General features: G+C 43.5%; 1 protein-coding gene across 1 annotated transcript in view; it reads left to right on the top strand.

The window, feature by feature from the left end:
* Positions 1-22,047, top strand: part of WNT11 (Wnt family member 11) — a 138,948-nt gene that overhangs the window by 100,563 nt on the left and 16,338 nt on the right. Inside the window, exons 4-5 of the mRNA XM_073612868.1 lie at positions 10,277-10,554; positions 12,190-12,482. Coding sequence (XP_073468969.1) covers positions 10,277-10,554; positions 12,190-12,482 — 571 coding nt within the window. The remainder of the gene's footprint in view (positions 1-10,276; positions 10,555-12,189; positions 12,483-22,047) is intronic.

Below are 22,047 nucleotides of genomic sequence, written 5' to 3'. Positions count from 1 at the left end.
CCATAGATGAATCTCAGCCAGTCCATGCTGAATCACCCGAGATTCCAACCATCTATGACCAGCTTTAGACTCCATCCACACCTATGCAGGTGCAATAGTACATGCAGGTTTTTTGCAAGATTGTGCCCGTCAGGTTTAGTACAGCCCATTCATTGCCCAAAAATCACACAATAGAAGAGCAGAATTATTTTTTTTTTTTAAATGCTCTGCAAGAAAACACATCATGGTACATTGTTACCATGCGTTTTGGCGTGCACATTAGCAAGGGAGTTTTTGGCGCCATTAGGAATTAATGGCACCTCCACGCATCTGCAAATAGGACTGCATGTTTTTTGTGGGCTGCAGGAATGCCCAGGATTCCCGCAATGCACAAATGTGATCCTAGACTTGGGGTCCTTAGACATGGAACTTATGTATAAAACCTCGGATCTTCCTGACAGAATAATTATAAGCATAAAAAAAACACAAAAAAAACCCCCACAAGTCTTCTTCGGTTTAGTACGTGTGTTTACACATGTCTCTGTGCGTATATGCTCATTAAACATTTTGATAACCTAAGATTCAGGTGTGATTTAAGCACACGCGTGTACAATGCTGACCAGTGTGTACAGACCCATTGAAAGCAATGGACTGTATTCAGTGGTGTATTTAGGTTTTGTGCTGCCCTAGGCCAGACTAAACGCATGCACCCCCCTAATTTAAATACGACCCACCCCATCCTGCCGAGGCCACACCCCTTCCTGTTTAAGACCCACCCTATCATCTGTAAACCACGCCCCTTCCTCTTTAGGCTTATTTGGCACCTTTCAGGGGGGAACGGGTACCTGTTTCTGACAGGTACCCTTCCCCACTTCCGGGAGACTGCGCTGTCCCCTCTGAAGTTTGCCCCCCCCTCCTCCTTCCTCCACTGGGCCATTCAGAAAAGTGCAACGCGCTTCGCACATGCGCAGTAGGGAACCGGTCGGTTTCCCTTACCATGAATGATAGTGGTAAAACCCGAGAGCCAATCTGAAAATCGGCTGAGGTGTCGACATCGCTGGATCCCTGGACAGGTAAGTGTCCTAATATTAAATGTAAGCAGCTACAGTATTTGTAGCTGCTGAGTTTTAATGCTATCATGGGGGGGGGGGTCTCACTGTGCCCATCAATTTCAGCCTCACTGTGCCCCATCAAACGCAGCCACTGTGCCCCATCAAACGCAGCCACTGTGCCATCAAATGCAGCCACTGTGCCCCATCAAACGCAGCCACTGTGCCCATCAAACACAGCCACTGTGCCCATCAATTGCAGCCACTGTGCCCTCAAACGCAGCCACTGTACCCATCATCAAATGCTGCCACTGTGCTATCAAACGCAGCCACTGTGCCAAACGCAGCCACTATGCCCATCAATTGCAGCCACTGTGCCCCATCAAACGCAGCCACTGTGCCCAAACGCAGCCACTTTGCCCATCAAATGCAGCCACTGTGCCCACCAAACGCATCCACTGTGCCCATCAAACGCATCCACTGTGCCATCAAATGTAGCCTTTGTGCCATCAAACGCAGCCATTGTGCCATCAAACGCAGCCACTGTGCCCATCAAACGTAGCCACTGTGCCCATCAAATGCTAACACTGTGCCCATCAAATGCTAACACTGTGCCCATCAAATGCTGCCACTGCCAGTGCCCATAACACTGATATAATTTATTCAATCATTATACCTGCTGTCCTGGGGGTTTCCCTCGTGCTCCTCTCTCTCCTCCTCCTCCTGTCGTCACAGCCAGATCCCGCCCCAGGGCCGAGGAGAAGATTCACTGCAGGAAAGCAGTGCAGGGGAGGGTAGGCGGAGCTTAAGGCTCCACCTGTCAACTGTTGCTTATGGGGGCGCGAGTGACACACGCCACCCCCCCCGCATGAGAAACCCCCCCCACCCGTCTTGCCGATTCCCGGCTGCCGCCTCCCGCACACATGCAGCCCACCGCGGCCAGCTTTCTGTAGCGGCGCCGCGGTGTATGGGCGTGCTTGGCAGAGAGTGGGGCTCCACCCTCTGCCAAGCACGCCCATACACCGCGGCGCCGCTGCAGAAATCCGGCCGCCGTGGGCTGCATGTGTGCGGGAGGCGGGAGCTGGGAATCGTCAAGACGGGTGGGGGGGCTTCCTCTCATGCGGGGGGCGGCCCTTTTTGCCGCCCCCCGCAAAGTGCCGCCCTAGGCCTAGGCCTTGTTGGCCTAAGCCAAAACACAGCCCTGACTGTATTCAGATCAGGAAAAAAAATATAAAAAAATGCATCCATGCGTATATACGTGGCATTTTTTCCACCCATGATCATGAGCCCTTATTGTACAAAAATGGTTAAAAGTGGCCCTGGGTGGCCCACAATGAGATTAAAATCACTTTAAACATGGATAAAATCACATGCTTGCATACACTATATTACCAAAAGTATATGAACTTTAATGGCATCCCAGTCTTAGTCCGTAGGGTTCAATATTGAGTTGGCGCACCCTTTGCAGCTATAACAGCTTCAACTCTTCTGGGAAGGCTGTCCTGTCACGTCCTGTCACGGGGGAGGAGACAGATCGTGTGTCCCCTGTATATAGGGACACCGATCGGTCACCTCCCTCAGTCAGTCCCCTCCCCCCATAGTTAGAATCACTCTCTATAGTTAACACATTTAACCCTTTGATCACCCCCTAGTTTTAACCCCTTCCCTGCCAGTGGCATTTATACAGTAATCAGTGCATTTTAATAGCACTGTTCACTGTATAATTGTCAATGGTCCCAAAAATGTGTCAAAAGTGTCCAAATTGTCAGCCGCAATATCGCAGTCCTGATAAAAAATCGCAGATCGCCACCATTACTAGTAAAAAATAAATAAATAAATAAAAGTGCCATAGCATGCACCTCTAAAGCCCCCTTGCTGTCTCAGAGATGACGTCCCATTGGACGAAATGTACGTCAGGCTAGGCACGGAGCAGCAGTGACGTCGTTGCACCCATAGAGGGTGTTGGACGAATGTTTGTTTCCAATAGGCCTATTGTAACATCTTCGCTGTAAGTAGAAAAAAAAATTGTGTGCTTTTAATGAATGTTGCACAATGAGCTTATTTTCCTCTTCCATATGGTATACAGTGTGATCAGGTTTTGGAGTTCCCTAAAGAATAATTGCTGTAGGAAGTTGCATCATTGTAGTCCACTAACTAGGCTGAACAGCTGAGGTGGTATATACCCAAAGTGAGGGGTGATTGCTCACTGATGTGCATATAGACCTTGGAAGGTCTTAATATCTTGTAAGCAGATATAATTGCCCTATCTATCCTGTGGGGAGCACTGGGTGTTTGCACCGATTGAAATTGGAAGGACACTCTTTTCACTTTCAGCTTGTGGATCTACAATTGGTTTTGGACTTTTACATTTTCTATAAGTTTACACATCTATTCTAAAGATGGACTTTTGTTTGCCTAATCATAGATAAGGCATTTTATCACATATACATGACAGAGCAACACGTTCATATATATAACTTCTAAAGGGATGCTGAGGTTGTGTTCTTTCATATAGCATTTGGGCTAAGAGCTTTGTAACTTGCTACAACTAATCTCTGCCCTACTATTGGACACTGGGGTGCAGAGGTACAAGGGGCACATCAGCTAAGCTGAGGGCAGGGTGTGTCCTTTACCCCCAAATTTTGTTGCTAAAAGCTGATCCCCCTTCCCATCTCAGAAAGCTGAGATGTGTTAAATATATCCAACAACATACAGCCATGGATCAAATAATTCTGACCGCAGTTATTTTTGCCAGTGTTGCTAAGATTTTTTTTCTTTGCACTAAGCGAATCCGCAGCTCCATTACTTCTGTTTCCATCTGAGAAACTTACTAAAAAAGACATGAAAAAAAAATATTTATTTAGAAAGTAAGTGGAGAATCCCACATGGTCGCCCCTTCTTGCGTCTTTATTTACAAGTTGATTGGGGAACGCCGAAAACTGCCAAAATGTAATCTGCTGCATTTCCAAACCGCGCTGTACCTCCCTTTTCCATGTTCTGCAATCATAAAAAAAGGGAAATTCTGTAAAGTGAACCTGTCTCATCCCAACACCACTGCCAAAGCCGCAAGAAAGAAGGGCTGCCACTGCTATCCACCTCCAGGAAATTCTACTTGGTCTGTCATGTCAGGGGTGTAGGAATAAGGAAAGACCTGGGACACAGAGGCGAAAGCAGTTCTGGGACATGCATACCAGTGGTCACAGGTGCCACTCTATGTGATGGTCAGTGGCCTTCAACGTGGTGGTCAGTGGCCTCCAATGTGGTGGTCAGTGGCCTTCAACATGGTGGTCAGTGGCCTTCAACGTGGTGGTCAGTGGCCTTCAATGCAGTGGTCGGTTCCACTCTGTGACGGTCAGTGCCCCCTTGTGGTGGTCAGTAATTAGCACCTTCCCCTTTAATTGGTGGTAAGTGGGAGTAGTGAGTATCCACCAGTACAGGTTTCACACCACTTCCTTCTGTGTTCGGGATCTCTGCCAGTGCCGTTGGGTTGGAACTATCGAAGCAACGTGAGGCTAAGTGACAAAGGGACTTGATCTGTTAGCTCTCTAATTAGACCTGGGATACTAGGAACATGGGCATGTGCCTTCGATGTCAGGGTCTACTGCTGCCTATGTAATGTCCAAAAAACAAAATAAGTAATTCCGCGCTACTCTGGTGATTCAGCAGCTAACACACCAAATTGAGTAAATGGCACTTTATTTATATATGTCTATGTAATGGAAAGGTATGTTCTCACTGGGTGGGATTTTTAGGCATTAGGGTTTAAAATTCCAAACAATTACATAATACAATTAATATAATTTATTAAATCATTTAGACATTTGAAATTGATTAAAAACAATAAACCAGATGGTGAAATGTAAGTATAGCTAAACCATCATCAACAATCACATAAGGCCAATTATAAATGCATCAGTAATGTGAGAACGTACTGACACGTTTCGATTCTTAAACACAATGGGGTTGATTTACTCAAACTAGGGAAGGCAAAATCTGGTGCAGCTCTGCGTGGCCACCAATCAGCTTCCAGGTTTTATTTGTCAAAGTTTAAAGCGTTTGTAAAGGCAGAAGGTTTTTTTTTTTTTATCTTAATGCATTCTATGCACTAAAAGTCTTCTGTGTGCAACAGCCCCCCTGAGCCTCCCTAATATTTACCTGAGGACCATCTCGATCCAGCGATGTTGCACAGGAGACACGGCTGTCCGGTACTCTCTCTCCTCATTGGCTGTGACAGCAGCAAGCGCCATTGGCTCCCGCTGATGTCAATCAAAATCAGTGAGCCAATGAGGAGAGAGAGAGGGGATGGGGCCAGGCCACGGCTCCGTGTGTGAATGGACACAGTGCCCCCATAGCAAGCTGCTTACTGTAGGGGCACTCAACAGGAGAGAGGGGCCAGGAGCACTATCAAGGGACTCGAGGTGAGGAGGATTTGGGCTGCTCTGTGTAAAACCACTGCACAGAGGAGGTAAGTAATAACATGTTTGTTTTTGTTTGTTTTTTTTTTAAACGAGACTTTAATATCACTTTGGTTGAACAAGCTGATGTTAGAAACTGATTGGCTACCATGCACACCTGCACCAGATTCTGCACTCTGCAGCTTTAGTACATCAACTCCTATATCTTCATCAGGAGGTGAAAGGTTGTGAAATATTTACAACATCAATGGCTAGAATGAGTGTGTTCTCCAGTGCAAATCCCACAGTATAGAGTCAAAAGGGTACAAAGGACGCCAACAGAGCTCTCCTCCATCACAGTAGATTCGATGGTCCAAATCAACAAGAAGTACAGAAAGTAGGTTTCTTGGTGAATATGACCTCCAAGCACAGGACTAGGGTCTATTCTCCATGTAATATAGTATATCATAGATAATGTAGATAATGTGATTCTATAGGTCCCAAATATATATGGCATTTACAGGGCTTTTTTACAGCGGGGACACAGGGAAGCACAGTTCCGGCACCTCTGGAGCTGAAAGTATGTAATGGCAAGGGGTGCTGGGGTGTTCTGGAGGATCTATTGCTGGCTGCTGGGGGATCTGTTATCTCTGGAGGGGATCTGTTGTTGCAGGGGGATTATTGTTGCTGATTGGGAATCTATTATTGCTGGAGGGGATGTACTATTGACGGAGGAGTCTATTAATGCTGGCTGCTGGGAGATCATTTGTTGCTGGGGTGGATCTATTTTGCTGGGGGAGGTATTTTGGCGGAAGGTCTATTGTTTCTGGGGGGGGATCTGTTGTTGCTGAGGGATCTATTGTTTGTGAGGGGTCTATAGCTGCCGGCTGCAAGAAATCTTTTTTACTGTTTTCCTTCTTATCATTAACAAATTCCATACAAATTACGTAACACTACAAAATTATACTTGGTTCTGTATTTTACAAAGGGCTGCTACTTGGAGGTGGGTAGGGTGTGGAACCAAGGGACGGTGCTTGGAGGTGGGTGAGGGGCGGAGAAAAGGGGGGACTCAGAAGGAGGGAGTACCTGCACCTATTCTCTAAGAAAAAAAGCCCTGGTCACTTAGAAAGTTCTCAAGGTTCCTTCAAAGATTCGACAGGGGCTTCTCAAAGCCGTGGCTGGTAGTCTTGGCTACTTTGTGGATCTCTGGTGTGCACTTACGTAGGACTTTTAGTGATAATGGTAAATAGAGCAAATAGAAAGGGTGACTAGAGAGGATCAATCTCCATAACGGGGACCCAGACAACAATAAAAACCTTCCAATGTTAGACTTGCCATCACTTTATGTCTCAGTGATAGTGGTCACCAGGACAAATAAAGAGGGCAAATCTCCCCAGCAGGGACATGGACATTGATAAAAAAAAAAACTGAGGGGCTCCTAAGCTTCCTCTGCTCTATCCAGAAATAAATAAAAAGGTATGTTAAATTCTCTTTTTTTTTCCCCAGGAGGTTCCTTTTAAAAGTACATTTTTAAGCTTGGAAATGGTTTGTTTGCCTTTTTAGCGACATGGAATTGATGAATGAAATTCCTTTGTTTAATTATCTTTGTGGCATTTTCTTGTGATTACCCAGTAATAGGCAGAGAAAACCCATAAAATGAATGTTCCCTTCGCCTTGTATACTCATCAGCATTATGCCGTTGAAAGAGACCCTTCCCATTAAAGCAGCCCTTCCGTCCCCCACACCTAGGAGTGTAACCTTAGCTGTCAGAGGCTCTGGAGAATGGCAGTTATGGCATGGGATGATGGTGGAACGCTGGTGCGAGGAAGCTTCCCTTCATTAGTATTAATGTTTTAGTCTGATGACTACACGGATTGTGTTATTCTTTCTCATTATGTGGTCTACGGTAGCCAAACATCGGCAGGAAATGGTAACATTCCTACCCTGTGAACTGAAATATTCCACACCTCAAAGCTGGGAGTTAAAGGGCAAGGGCAGATAAACAGCTAATTATCAGACCAAAGCATATATATCTTTTATTTTTCTGCTGAAGTAAAGTAATGCACATACCTCCGATTTGTTAGGTGGCTTCAAGGAGGGCACCATCGTTTTTTTAGAATTTACAGTTCGCCGGACCCTATGGGGCAGTGAATCCGGCATTCATCAATCATTCACCGCAAGTGAACCTTTCTGGTGCATGTGTTTTCAACTACAGTGATTAATTCACCGCCAGTGAATGTTTGGTGAAAGTCGCATTGACTGCTAGATATGCCCCCTGTTACTACCCTGCCTTCCTGGCTTTTCTTTGAACTGCTAGTAAACATCATCACATTGGTGACACAAATCCTAAGCTCTCTCTGTTACATTGTTCCACCTGAGTACCTCCTCCTGCCTATAACTTTAGCACCTTCTCTTCATTCTGTCCATTATCTACTATAAATATGGCACCTCTCATTGAGCACCTCTCCTGCTCATTAACCTTCAGATAAGGTACCTCCCACTGAGTTTATCCTCCTCCTCATTAAATGCTAGATAAGGTACCTCCCACTGAATTCATCCTCCCGCTCATCAATCTATATGTAAGGCACCTCCTACTGAGTACCTTCTTCTGTTCATTAACCTATATGTAAGGTACCTCTCACTGAGCACTTCATTTTGCTCAATAACTTATAGGTAAGGTGCCGCCTTCTTCTCATTAACCTAAAACACTTCCCACTGAATACCACTTCCTGCTCTTTAACTTATTGGTAGGGTACCTCCTACTACGTGCCTCCTCCTTTTCATTAACTTATAGATAAGGTACCTTCCGTTGCTTATTAATATTTAGATAAGGCACCTCGTACTGACTAACTTTCCTTGCTTATTAATCTATAGGTAAGGCACCTCCCACTGAGTTCCTCCTCCTACTCATTAACCTATAGATAAGGCATCTCCCTCTTAATTCCTCCTCCTGCTCATTAATCTATAGATAAGGCACCTTCTACTGGGTACCCCCTTCTGTTTATTAACTTATATGTAAGGCAGCTCTCACTGAGTACTTCATCGTGCTAATTAACCTATAGGTAAGGTAAATCCTCCGTCTCATTAACCTATATGTAAAGCACCTCCCTCTAAATACCACTTCCTGCTCATTACCTTGTAGGTGGGATAGCGAAAAAAAGAGGAATTTGGGGACTTTAAATGAGGTGGTTGACTCGTGTAGATAAATGTAGTCAAATTTTATTGCTGGAGTAAAAATTATATAAATGCATAACAATAGTAAAATTCATAGAAGAAAGTCAATAAGTAAGTATTATCATATTGGTACGTATGCATAAAAATAGTATCATCATGTTCACAAATGTATACATGGTAAACACATGGTAATCGTGTATAGCATGATCAATTCACATAACAGTTGGCAGCTTAATTGGTAATTCAAAAGGTTGAAAAATGCGACATATGCAGATATCATCCTAGTAGGGCACATAGCTACATCCTTAAAGCCGACGCGTTTCTGTGTAAAAACACTTCTTCAGGGGCGGATGTTGTAGGGTATCTATAAAAACATATAACGTAAGAATTAATCCTTGTATTGGGGTAAGTACAGCAGGACAAGACAAGACAATGCCGTCCACCCTGCGTACTTACTAGCCAGTAAGTAGCGACGGTGTGCAGTATGAGCAGAACCGGAGCCATAGGAATAGTCCGTCCTGGGAGCTGAGGTGATCATGTGCCCCATATCCACACAGAAACCCCCAAAACAAAGAGACGCAGACCCCTTATCTCCAAAGTATGTCCAATTGGCGAGAAGAAACAGAAATTATGATATGACCTAGAATGAATAAATGAAGTGACCATTAGTTGGTGAAACTGATGAGAAAGCAGAAACCAAAATAAAAAATAGGGTATAGTGTATAAGCACGGTGGTGGTGTGAACCACCTAAAGTGTGTTGTAGTAAGTGCCACAAGAAGTCACATTAACCAATGTGATAAGAAAATAGGAAAGAGAGAGAGCACATGCTGGTCAAGCACTACCATTGGGTCACGTCTGTGTTTACCTTGAGTAAAGGTGCAAAAATGAAAAAGTTTCCAAGAGGCGAGCGTGCCACATGTGTGTGAGGAGAGGGGAACTGCGTTCAGGGGGTGACCTTATGTATGCTCAAGGGGGAAGGGCCACCACCAACGTCACACGCACGACAAGTGTGGGGGGGAGGGGCCCAAGCACGTACGGCAGGCGCCACATATGAATGAGCACTGGAGTCCCCACTGTCGGTCAGATGAAAACAAATGGCCCTGTTGCGGCACCACAAAGTGACGTCACATTGCACACAGGGCCACTGAGCGTGGCGCCGATGCGCTGTGGACACATGCCCTTCACCCCTGAGAGTGGGAGGTAGGATACTTCCCACTGAGTACCTCCTCCTGTTCATTGACACATAGATAAGGTACCTCCCACTGAGTATCTCCTGCTGCTTATCACTATATAGATAAGGCACCTCCCACTGACTATCTCTTCTTGCCTATTAACCTGTAGGTAAGGTACTTCCCACTGAATATCAGTGGGAGTGAGTACCTTCTCCTGTTCATTAACTTATAGATCCCACTTCTTCCTGCATATTACCCCATCGATAAGGTACCTCCTGCTCCTTCTGCCTTTTAACCTACTCTCACCGAGTAACTCCTCTTCCCGCCCTTTTTACCTATAGATAAGCCATTGCCTACTGAGTATCTCCTCCTCCTGGCCCTTAGCATATAGATAAGCACCACCTACTGAGTACCCACCCTCCTCCTAACCATTATTCTTTATGTATGATATCTCTCACCCCATTCCTCTTCCTGACCATTAACCAATATTTTTTCTCTGTTTTGCAGGGACACGAGAGTCAGCTTTTGTGTACGCTCTCTCTGCGGCCACCATCAGTCATACGATTGCCAGGGCCTGCACCTCAGGTGACATTCCTGGGTGTTCCTGTGGTCCTATCCCTGGAGAGGCACCAGCCCCAGGGTATCGGTGGGGAGGATGTGCTGACAACCTAAACTATGGCATTATGATGGGGTCTAAGTTCTCAGATGCCCCAATGAAGATGAAGAAGGCAGGCTCCCAAGCCAATAAGCTTATGCACCTACACAACAGCGAAGTAGGGAGACAGGTAAGAGTGCTGCTGAAACCTTAGTTCATTCAATCATATGCTAAGTTTGATAAGTATTGGTTATATATCCACTATACTGGTTATATACAGTATAAAAAAGAGAAACCAAGACAGTTCCAATGCCAAATCTTCACAGTGGAAATCAACCGGCACCCTTTACCAACGTACTAAATCAGGGCATAAGAAGTGATAATTATTTTCATATATAAATATTGTTAAAATAATTATTGAAAAAAACCCGAAAGAATGAGGACCTTATGATCTAACTTACTTACCACACACACTCATAATGAACTTTATGGGCCTTTATCGGCTTCCAATACCAGCTCTATGTCTATGACACCCAAATCTGTAATTCTACTTCTCAGCTCACTGCTTCAGTCTCAAATATCACTAATTTACTAAGTGACATATCAGTATGGATGTTACACAACTTCCTCAAATGCAATCTCAAAAACAGAGCTCATAATATTTCCATTCTCCTCCTCCCCCAACTTTACCATCGAGATCAATAGCACAGCTATCAGTCCCTCCTTGCATGCCAGGGCCATGCCTTGCAATACTAGACTCTGACCTTTCCTTTGAGTCCCTCATCAAATCACTGACTAAATCTTGCTACCTTAACATCTCAAAGTAACTAATCCACTCCCTGGTTATCCCCTGCCTTAACTATTGTAACTGCCTTTCACTGGCCTATATCTACACAACCCATCCCCTTTCACGCTGTCATAAATTTTGCTGCTAGATTAATCCACTTTACTAACCAATATGTGGCTGCTGGCCCTCTTTGCCAACCCATCTACTGGCTTCCAGTAACCCAAGTTAAAAAATTCAAAATACTAACTATAACATACAAAGCCATTCACAACTCTGCCCCCAGACTACATTGCCAACCTCATCTTGAAATATTATCCAAATTGTCCGTTTAGCTACTCCCAAGATTTCCTGCTCTCTTCTTCACTCATCACCTCCCACATTTGCCTCTAAGTCTCCAGGACTTATGTAGAGCCTCTCCCATCCTCTGGAACCACCATACAACTTAATCTCTTCCTACCCCAGAGGACCTTACAGAACAGCGTTCCTTTCACACTCATTCATCAGATCTTTCTACCCCACAGGACCTTACAGAACAGCGTTCCTTTCACACTCATTCATCAGATCTTGCCCCAAAGGATCTTACAGTTAAGTCTCTACAATACACACTAATCTGTACTGCCCCAGAGGACCTTACAGTCTAAGATTCCTACCATACACAATCATTTGTCTCTTCGTCAGAGGATCTAATGTCCCTTCCACACACACTCTAGCATTCATATCCATTGGTCTGAGTTATTAAAGTAAAATTATACAAACATAACAAAGACCTATAATCCCCTCTTGTATAGCAGAAGTAATAACCATTTGGCTACAGTGCCACCCATATAACACCCAACCCTAGGGTGAAGATACACACCTTGGCTTTAGCAAAAAATAGTGCATTTGCACAATCATTTAGAAGTCATGTTTTGTTGGTTGATAGACAAAATGGTAATGAAGTGTGAAATCTAATAGGTTGTTATGAGTCACTACACTTTCTTGTTCTCTGCAATATGTTATTATGACTCTTTCATACATACACTTGTGTTTTTCTTGAAGGTGCTGAAAGGCTCTGTGGAGATGAAGTGTAAATGTCATGGAGTTTCGGGTTCCTGCTCTATTAAGACTTGCTGGAGAGGTCTTCAAGAACTTCGAGAGATTGCTCTGGACCTTAAAACCAAATATTTGTCAGCCACAAAGGTGGTTCATCGCCCCATGGGTACACGGAAACAGCTAGTACCAAAGGACCTAGACATCAGACCAGTGCTGGAAACAGAACTGATTTACCTCCAAAGCTCACCAGATTTTTGTTTGAAGAATGAAAAGTTGGGTTCACATGGAACACAAGACCGGTAAGTCAGAGGCTGACTGACCACAACACTTTAAAAACATTTGATTATTGGGTATTAGTAATTATGACTGAAAACTCACATTTTATAGGGTAGATGTTGGTAAACTGAGTCACTGCTTGGTATTTAGTATTTCTAGGGGACAAAAATACTTTTATTAGCTGCAAAGTTCATATTTAGAAGCAGGTTCTATAAACATTGGGAAATGAAAAGGTTGGTTTAATTTATTATCTTCCTTCTATCTTCTGAATAAAGTGCACACAACCTGATTACCATGTGCCACTGAACACTATTCTTTTTGACAGAAGAATTGCTGAGAATACAATCCATCACTCATCACGAGTTCATCTTCAAACACCAATAAATCACTTGCACAAACTAAGAACACTCCCAGTAGTAGAACAATCATACCCCATGTCTATTGCCTTGTAAAATCTAAAGGATTATCTAAAATCTTAAAACAATCAGAAACAATGACTGATCACCCCAATAGAACAGTCACAAACCTTGCTACTATGGTTCATTGACTTACGACTATTCCAGTAATGCAAAAATATATACAAAAGACAATCTAGAAAAGATCTTGAAAACTGATTCCATGATTTCTTGGCTGACTGATGTTGCTCAAGTTCTTTGCTCAGAATAGAGGTGTTGAGGGGAGCAGCAACTGCACACAGCAAACTTTTGAACTTTCTACAGGGAAAGAAGACTCAACACATAACAATCTAATAGTTTAGAGTATTTTAGTAGTTCAACAGTAAAATCAACATGGTCTTGATGGAATGTATTGGGTCTTTCTAAAGTTCCTCTTTAAAGCTGGCTCTTGCCAGTGACTCAGGACTTGTATACAACTCATATCTCAAACCCTTCAGCTCTGTGAGACAATCACAGCTTCATAGTTTCTGTCTACGCATTATGATAATTAACCTTTTAGGCAACTGCTGAAAGTAATAGATCCAAGCGAACTTATGAATCATGCGTGCCTCAATGGCTTTTGTAGACTGTGTTCAGGAAATGTAGTTGAATATCGAGAAACATGCTTTTATTGGAAATGAATCAAAAACATTTATTACCAGACTTCTGAACGAGGAACAACTTATGGAGCCCAAGGACATAAAAGCAGATGTTGGCTATAACAGGCGATGAAAGGCTGAGTGAATTCTTTTTTGACATGTTTCATTGCAGTAGGAGTGATGTCAGGATACTTTTCTAAAGTTAAAACAAAATTTAATTGACTAAAGCATTGTAAATTTATTTCTTTCTATTCAGCCCTGCGGAAGCAAACTTCACAACCATATTGTCCACAATCCTAGTCTCAAAACCCTTAAATCACTTTATTTTAAAGTTCTGCATATTGACCATTTTCTATTTTCTTATATGCGCTATAGCCTATACTCTTTTGCGCTTCACAGTCAAGTGAAATTATTGAGTTCAGATGTTTCCATGTGCGAAGGGTACTGCTAATACTACAACACACAAAAACATTTGAGACAGTTGTGCACTTCCAGCTTTGTGGTTATAGTTTGAGTAAGACCCACAGCATGATTGTATCCCTGTGCCCAAAGCCAGCTCCAGAAAGACATGGTTTGATGAGTGGCCTGCACATAACCACGACCTCAACTCTGCAGAAAACCTTTGGGATGAATAGGAGTGCTCATTATGTCTTCTCATCCAACATTAGAACTTGACATCACAAATGCTGTTTTGACTGAGTGGCCACAAATTCCCACAGAAACGCACCAAAATTTTGTAGAAAGCCTTTCCAGAAAAGTGAGGATGTTATTGTCGAAAAAAGGGGGGACAACTCCATATTATTGCTCATGTTTTGGGTATGGGGTGTCTAACAAACTTATGTAGGTGTATATTCCTCACACTGACGCCAACAATGAGGCATTCTTCCTCCCACTGACACCAGCAATGGGGCACTCTTCCTCCCATTAACCCTAACAATGAGACACTCTTCCTCACACTGACAACAACAATGGGACATTCTTCCTCCCACTGCCACCAAAAATGATGCACTATTTCTCCCATTAATACCAATGATGGGCCACTACTCCTCCTACTAATACCAGAATGAGGCACTATTCCTCCCACTGGCACCAGTGACGGGGCCCTATTTCTTCCTCTGACGCCAACAACGGTACACTCTTTCACCCGCTGACACCAACAAACGGGCACTATTCCTCCCACTGGTACCATTGATGGAGCATTGTTTATTACTGATGATGCAAGGGGGATTTTCTTCTCCTACTGGCTCCACTGGCCCTTTGTTTAGAAAGATTGGAGACATACGATCTAAGCAATACATAAACTTTGGAGAGATTTCCTCCCACATCATGTTGTGTCTCTAGAACATCAAGTGAAATAGAAGACCTGAGAGTAGTTTTAACCATTTGCTAATCTATCCAAAACAATACAAAAAAAGTCATAGCTTTAGGTAAAAATTTTTTAGCAAGTCCAGCCAGTCCAATATGCATATAAAATGAGATGAAACCTGGTCTGATACCCCGAGGTGGTGAGCAGTTTGTTCGCTGGCTTGTGGTGTCTTTCTTACACCCATACATAATACAAGCACAAGATAATACAAGGGCTTACGCGTTTCGGCATGTAGCCTTATTCACAACCATTAATAAGGCCACATGCCAAAACACTTAAGCCCTTGTATTATTTGGTACTTCACCTGCTACAATAAATTCATCAATTGCAGAAGATTGAGTTGACGGCTTTTTCCTCTCTTCAGCCCAGTATGCATAGGCTTGTTCCAGATTTTGGAAACCAGGGTCAATAAGGCAGCACAGGGACAGAATTTTTAAAATACAAGTCAGGAGTTGCAGTTATCTGTATTTCTATCCGGATAGGGTCACTTTAAACTTATAACCTTATATGGAAGTGATGTAAGTAATATAAGTAATGGCAATGGTGTAACATTTAAGTAATTACTAGAGACGATAGGTTTCTCATAACAAATACAACATTCCAGTTGGTTGCTGATAAGCTAATGCAATCTACCATGCTAAGGGTTATTGCAGTTTAAAGTTACCCTTGCTTGAATGATTCCATGCACAAATTTGGAAAGAGAGTAATTCTATGTATGTCTCCAATAAACGTTGTGCAGTTAGTTATCAACCATTTGTTTTTATGATGGATCTGTTCTTACTTTGTCCATGTTATGGTGCATGACAGGGAAAAGACAACCAATGCAACCTCTTTTCATTACTCCACCACTGCTTTGGCCTTTGGTGCCAGAAAGCCTTGTGTTAGCTCCAAGTTTATCTAGGCCGGGGGGTTACTCAGTGCTAAAGACTCTTCCCCACCACCACCATGTGATAGCACTTGACAATTGGGCACTTTGGCACCCAGTACTTGGGACTGGCAATTGGGTACTTAGGCACCCATTGCGGGAGAAAGGGGAGTCACATATTCTCCATGCCTGGAAGTACCAGATATATATCTTTTCTCCAGTGGGAGAATGTTTCGGCAGGGAAGCCAAGGTTAGGTGAGTATATGCAGTGAGGCTGAGTATTAAATGAACCTGAAGATTTTTCTTGCAATGGAAAAGCGCAGGTTCACTTTAATTCTCTTATTCCTGTCCCGATTCCAGACGCACTCTTTGCCAAATAATATATATATATTTAAATCTCCCCCAGATTTCTTTCTTCATGCTGAAAGCCGATCTTGAGTAGAATTCCCAGAGCATCACATCCCGAAGCAGCCCTGTGGATTTATGACTGTCAATAAGCAGAGAAAACTCCATCTCAGCTCGGGACACTCTCTTCCCCATCATGCTTGCGATCTCATACGCGCACACCCTATAACTTCCATCTAATGAGGTTCTACCTGACCCTGGAAAACACATTATCGGCTCTGATTAAAGAGGAGCTGTGGACGAAGTCAGCAAATTGTTTGTAAATACAAACTCTGCCTTGTTCCAGCAGGACTCTCAAGGGTCCTACAGAAATATTTTCAAAACCAAACCAAGCCTTACTAGATAATTAATGAGCCCATACATGCATAAAATAATAAATAGATTCATAAAAACCTGTCGGTGTAGCCAAGTTATTTTAGCAGCGCTATCCTTAGCCTTGATGGTTATCCTGTCAAAGATCCATCTTTCCAGAAACACGGAATTGTGGGAAAGGAGGCAGCTAGAATGTAATCATGATTGAGTCTCTTAAAGGATATAAAATATTTTTTTCTTTTTTTCTGTTTTTGTATACATTGGGCAAGTGTTAAAGTTGACACAAATTATAGTAACTCTCTAATCAGTCACTAAATGCATTTTAAATGCTAGAAGTGTTCGTACCTGAATTGAATTACTATTGGCCTCCTGCCAGAGTGTGAGAGGAAGTAGCAGTACAAGGAGCCAATCAATTTATGTGCTGACAGGAAGCATGTTGATAGGAGGAGAGAGCAGAGTGACAGAGAGATGAACTCATGAATGTGCTGCTTCTCTTATCACTGTCCAGTCACAGGCTGGGGAAAGTTCAGGACTACCTATGCTCAAATGAAGTGGATGGAAGAATGCTGACCATTAGATTGAGGATGTGTAGAGGCAGAAAAATGCACTCTCTGGATTAAAGAGGAATATAGCATTCTACTATTTTATCTCTTAATGGGCTATTAATGTTTCTTATTATTTTTGGCTGAAGTTCTGCTTTAAAATTGCTGTTTTTATTGGTAGAGGTACTGAGAGGAAGGAGCCAAGCTGATTTTATTTTCTCCAGAATATGTTTTTTTTTTTATTTAGCATTGTGATAAATAAAAAAATGTGCTTCAGGGTTCCAAGGGTCTCTTTTCATCAGGGCTAAGAGAAAAGACAATATAAAGGTATTTATAAAGGAATATGATGGTATATCACATATAAAATTCTGTGCTGGATATATACAGTATCTCACAAAAGTCAGTACACCCCCCACATTTTTGTAAATATTTTATTATATCTTTTCATGTGAGAACACTGAAGAAATGACACTTTGCTACAATGTAAAGTAGTGAGTGTACAGCTTGTATAACAGTGTAAATCTGCTGTCCCCTCAAAATAACTCAACACACAGCCATTAATGTCTAAACCGCTGGCAACAAAAGTGAGAGTGAAAATGTCCAAATTGGGCCCAATTAGCCATTTTCCCTCCCCGGTGTCATGTGACTTGTTAGTGTTACAAGGTCTCAGGTGTGAATGGGGAGCAGGTGTGTTAAATTTGGTGTTATCGCTCTCACTCTTTCATACTGGTCACTGGAAGTTCAACATGGCACCTCATGGCAAACAACTCTCTGAGGATCTGAAAAAAAACAATTGTTGCTCTACATAAAGATGGTCTAGGCTATAAGAAGATTGCCAAGAACCTGAAACTGAGCTGCAGCAGGGTGGCCAAGACCATACAGCGGTTTAGTAGGACAGATTCCACTCAGAACAGGTCTTGCCAAGGTCGACCAAAGAAGTTGAGTGCACGTCCTCAGCGTCATATCCAGAGGTTATCTTTGGGAAACAGACATATGAGTGCTGCCAGCATTGCTGCAGAGGTTGAAGAGGTGGGGAGTCAGCCTGTCAGTGCTCAGACAATACGGTGCACACTGCATTAAATTGTTCTGCATGGCTGTCATCCCAGAAGGAAGCCTCTTCCAAAGATGATGCACAAGAAAGCCTGCAAACAGTTTGCTGAAGACCAGCAGACTAAGGACATGTATTACTGGAACCATGTTCTGTGGTCTGATGAGACCAAGATAAACTTATTTGGTTCAGATGGTGTCAAGTGTGTGGCAGCAACCAGGTGAGGAGTACAAAGACAAGTGTGTTTTGCCTACAGTCAAGCATGGTGGTGGGAGTGTCATGGTCTGGGGCTGTATGAGTGCTGCCGGCACTGCGGAGCTACAGTTCATTGAGGGAACCATGAATGGCAACATGTACTTTGACATACTGAAGCAGAGCATGATCCCCTCCCTTCAGGGACTGGGCTGCAGGGCAGTATTCCAACATGATAACGACCCCAAACACACCTCCAAGATGACCACTGCCTTGCTAAAGAAGCGGAGGGTAAAGGTGATGGACTGGCCAAGCATGTCTCCAGACCTAAACCCTATTGAGTATCTGTAGGGCATCCTCAAAGGTGAAGAAGCGCAAGATCTCTAACATCCACCAGCTCTGTGATGTCGTCATGGAGGAGTGGAAGAGGACTCCAGTGGCAACCTGTGAAGCTCTGGTGAACTCCATGCCCAAGAGGGTTAAGGCAGTGCTGGAAGTGCAGTGCTGCCTGCCACCTGTAGGAGCCTGAATATTCATTTGCTTTTCTAACACACAGCTGAGTGACCTGCGAGCACCCAGCATGGCGCTCTCAGGTCACCTTTTTTGACGCCTATTAGAGCCTATGGCTCTAACCAGGTGCTTCAAAACCACCCCCTGTCGCTGTAATTCAGGCGCCCTGCGCCCAAAAAGGGGGCCGGGCGCCTGAATAGGGAGTGGCAGCGGCGGCCATGCAATGCATGAATCTATCTATTAGTGATAGAGGGGGTGGCAGGAGAGAGGGGGTGGTGCCCGTGCGCCCTTATGGACGCACCACCACTGCTAGCAATAGCTTAACAAGTCATTTTCAAACTTGCAGCACAATTGAGAGAATACAAAGACTCAGCAGGAAGGATTCCCCCATTCGCATCAAGTCTGTGGATAGGGGGAAGAGTCATTTTCTTTTGTTCAACCTGCTAGTTGAATGAACAAATAAAATTGACTGCTTTATGACCCGCCTTAGGGGCAGAATTGGCACAGAAGATATGTGACATGATAGAATATCTATGGGCAGTTTTACATGCTGCGTTATTGAATAGAAGCGATTTGCCAGACAATGGTGACTCCATACAGTAGCAATGTGATATATCCAGTGTACAGTGTAATGTATACATTGTAGATACACTATCACATCCACCGGCTGTGTATCACCAGCATAGCAGGATGTCTCTTACTGTAAGGATGATCACTGATAGTCTGCTTCATGACAATGAACTTGTCCTTAGGCAAGGTAGGTTGGCTTCAATGATTGAGCAAAACTCTTTCTCTGAAATGCTTCTTTCGTTTCAGAAACTTTCATTGTTTTTCTGAATGATGGAATATAGAGATCCCTGCTCTTTATTAGCTGGTAGTCCACACAAAAAAAGTACAGTACTACACCGGCCAATGCAAGTTACATAGGTTAAAAAAAGACACATCATTCGAGTTCAACCAACAGAAAAACGATTTAAAAAAAAAAAACATTGAAAACCTACCTATACATATAGGACTGGTACAAGGATTTTTGACACTCTAGGCGAAACATAATTTTGCTGCCCCTCCCTGGCTCCACCCCTGACTCCACCCCCTTTGCCCTGCCAATGTATACCCCACCTTTTGAAAGAAGCACCCATCAAATGCAGCCTACCAGCGCCTATCAATGCAGACTACCAGCGCCCATCAATGCAGCCTCATCAGCGCCCATCATTGCAGCCTCACCAGCGCCCATCAATGCAGCCTACCAGCGCCCATCAATGCAGCCTCATTAGCGCCCATCAATGCAGCCTCACCAGCGCCCATCAATGCAGCCTCATCAGCACCCATCAATGCAGCCCCCCCAGTGCCCAATAAATGGAGCCTCACCAGCGCCCAATAAATGCAGCCTCACCAGCGCCCATCAATGCAGCCTCACTAGCGCCCATCAATGCAGCCTATAAGCACCCATCAATGCAGCCTCACCAGTGCCCAATAAATGCCACCTCACCAGTGCCCAATAAATGTAGCCTCACCAGCGCCCATCAATGCAGCTTCACCAGCGCTCATTAAATTCAGCCTCACCAGCGCCCATTAATGTAGCCTACCAGCGCCCATCAAATGTAGCCTCATCAGTGCCCATGAATTCAGCCTCACCAGCGCCCATTAAATGCAGCCTCACAGCGCCCATCAACGCAGCCTCACTAGTGCCCAATAAATTCAGCCTCACCAGTGCCCATCAATGCAGCCTCACCAGCGCCCATTAAATGCAGCCTCACCAGCGCCCATCAATGCAGTCTCACCAGATGCTTCGACTTAGTTGCTTGCTGCAGAGAGAAGAGAGTAGAAACACCTGCAGCCGGGCTCCCTAGGCACCCTGAGATGAAAGGGTGAAGCTGCACTTCACTAAGTGTGCGCCCTAAGCGGCTGCCTAGTTTGCCTAGTGGTAGCTCCGGCCCTGTATACATAACCCTAAACCAACAAAAAATCTTATGAAGCATGATCCAATTTAGATGTATACATTACACTGTACACTGGATATATTGGAAATTGGTGGTGGCTGCGGGGAGTATTGATAGTTTTAAGAGACTCCTAGATGTGCATCTTAACCACTTAAGGACCGGGCCAATTTTTCAGACTTGGTGTTTACAAGTTAAAATCATTTTTTTTTTTTTTGCTAGAAAATTACTTAGAACCCCCAAACATTATATATATTTTTTTCTAACACCCTAGAAAATAAAATGGCGGTTGTAGCACTACTTTATGTCACACTGTATTTGCGCAACGGTCTTACAAGCGCAATTTTTTGGGAAAAAATTAAATTTTTGAATTAAAAAAATAAGACAACAGTAAAGTTAGCCCAATTTTTTTATATATTGTGAAAGATAATGTCACACCGAGTAAACTAATACAAAACATGTCACGCTTCAAAATTGCGCCCGCTCGTGGAATGGCAACAAACTTTGGCACTTAAAAATCTCCATTGGTGACGTTTAAAAATTTCTACAGGTTACCAGTTTTGAGTTACAGAGGAGGTCTAGTGCTAGAATGATTGCTCTTGTTCTAATGATCGTAGCGATACCTCACATGTGTGGTTTGAACACCGTTTTCATATGCAGGCGCAACTTATTTATGTGTTCGCTTCTGCGTGCAAACTTAGCAGGACAGGGCGCTTAAAATTTTTTATTTATTTTTATTTTTTATTATTTTTATTTTACTGTGTTTTTTTTTTTTTTTACTTTTTACACTGTTCTTTAAAAAAAAAATTGTGTCACTTTTATTCCTATTACAAGAAATGTAAACATCCCTTGTAATAGAAAAAAAGCATCACAGGGCCTCTTAAATATGAGATGTGGGGTCAAAATGACCTCACATCTTATATTTACACTAAAATGCAATTAAATAAATAAAAAAATAAATGTACCGGTAATTATTTTTTACAAAAAAAAAAAATTCTCCTTTAAGAGCATTGGGTGGAAGAGATGTTTGACATCACTTCCGCCCTCCAATGCTATGGAGCCGAGTGGGGGGTCATCTTTCCCTCACTCAGCATCCAGCTTCACAGGGGAGCAGATATGATAGTCTCCGCCGCTACCGAAGGCTCCAGTAAGCGGCGAAAACGACCGGAGTGCGGCCTCTCCCACCCCGATAAAAGTTATCTTGCGGCAAATCCGCCATTGAGACCACAAGAGGACCGTTTTTAAAAATACCGGGGTTATGGCAGCTAGCTCCTGCCATAACAACGGTATATAGCATCAAAGTACCGATGTATATAACGACGGCGGGCAGTCCATTAGTGGTTAAGAAGTATGACATACAGGGATACGAGATATACTT

Source organism: Aquarana catesbeiana, linkage group LG02 (assembly GCF_042186555.1).
Source record: "Aquarana catesbeiana isolate 2022-GZ linkage group LG02, ASM4218655v1, whole genome shotgun sequence".
In the NCBI taxonomy this organism is placed as follows: Eukaryota; Metazoa; Chordata; class Amphibia; order Anura; family Ranidae; genus Aquarana; species Aquarana catesbeiana.
The sequence above is the reverse complement of the archived record's forward strand: the minus strand, read 5'-3'. Positions and strand labels throughout refer to the sequence as shown.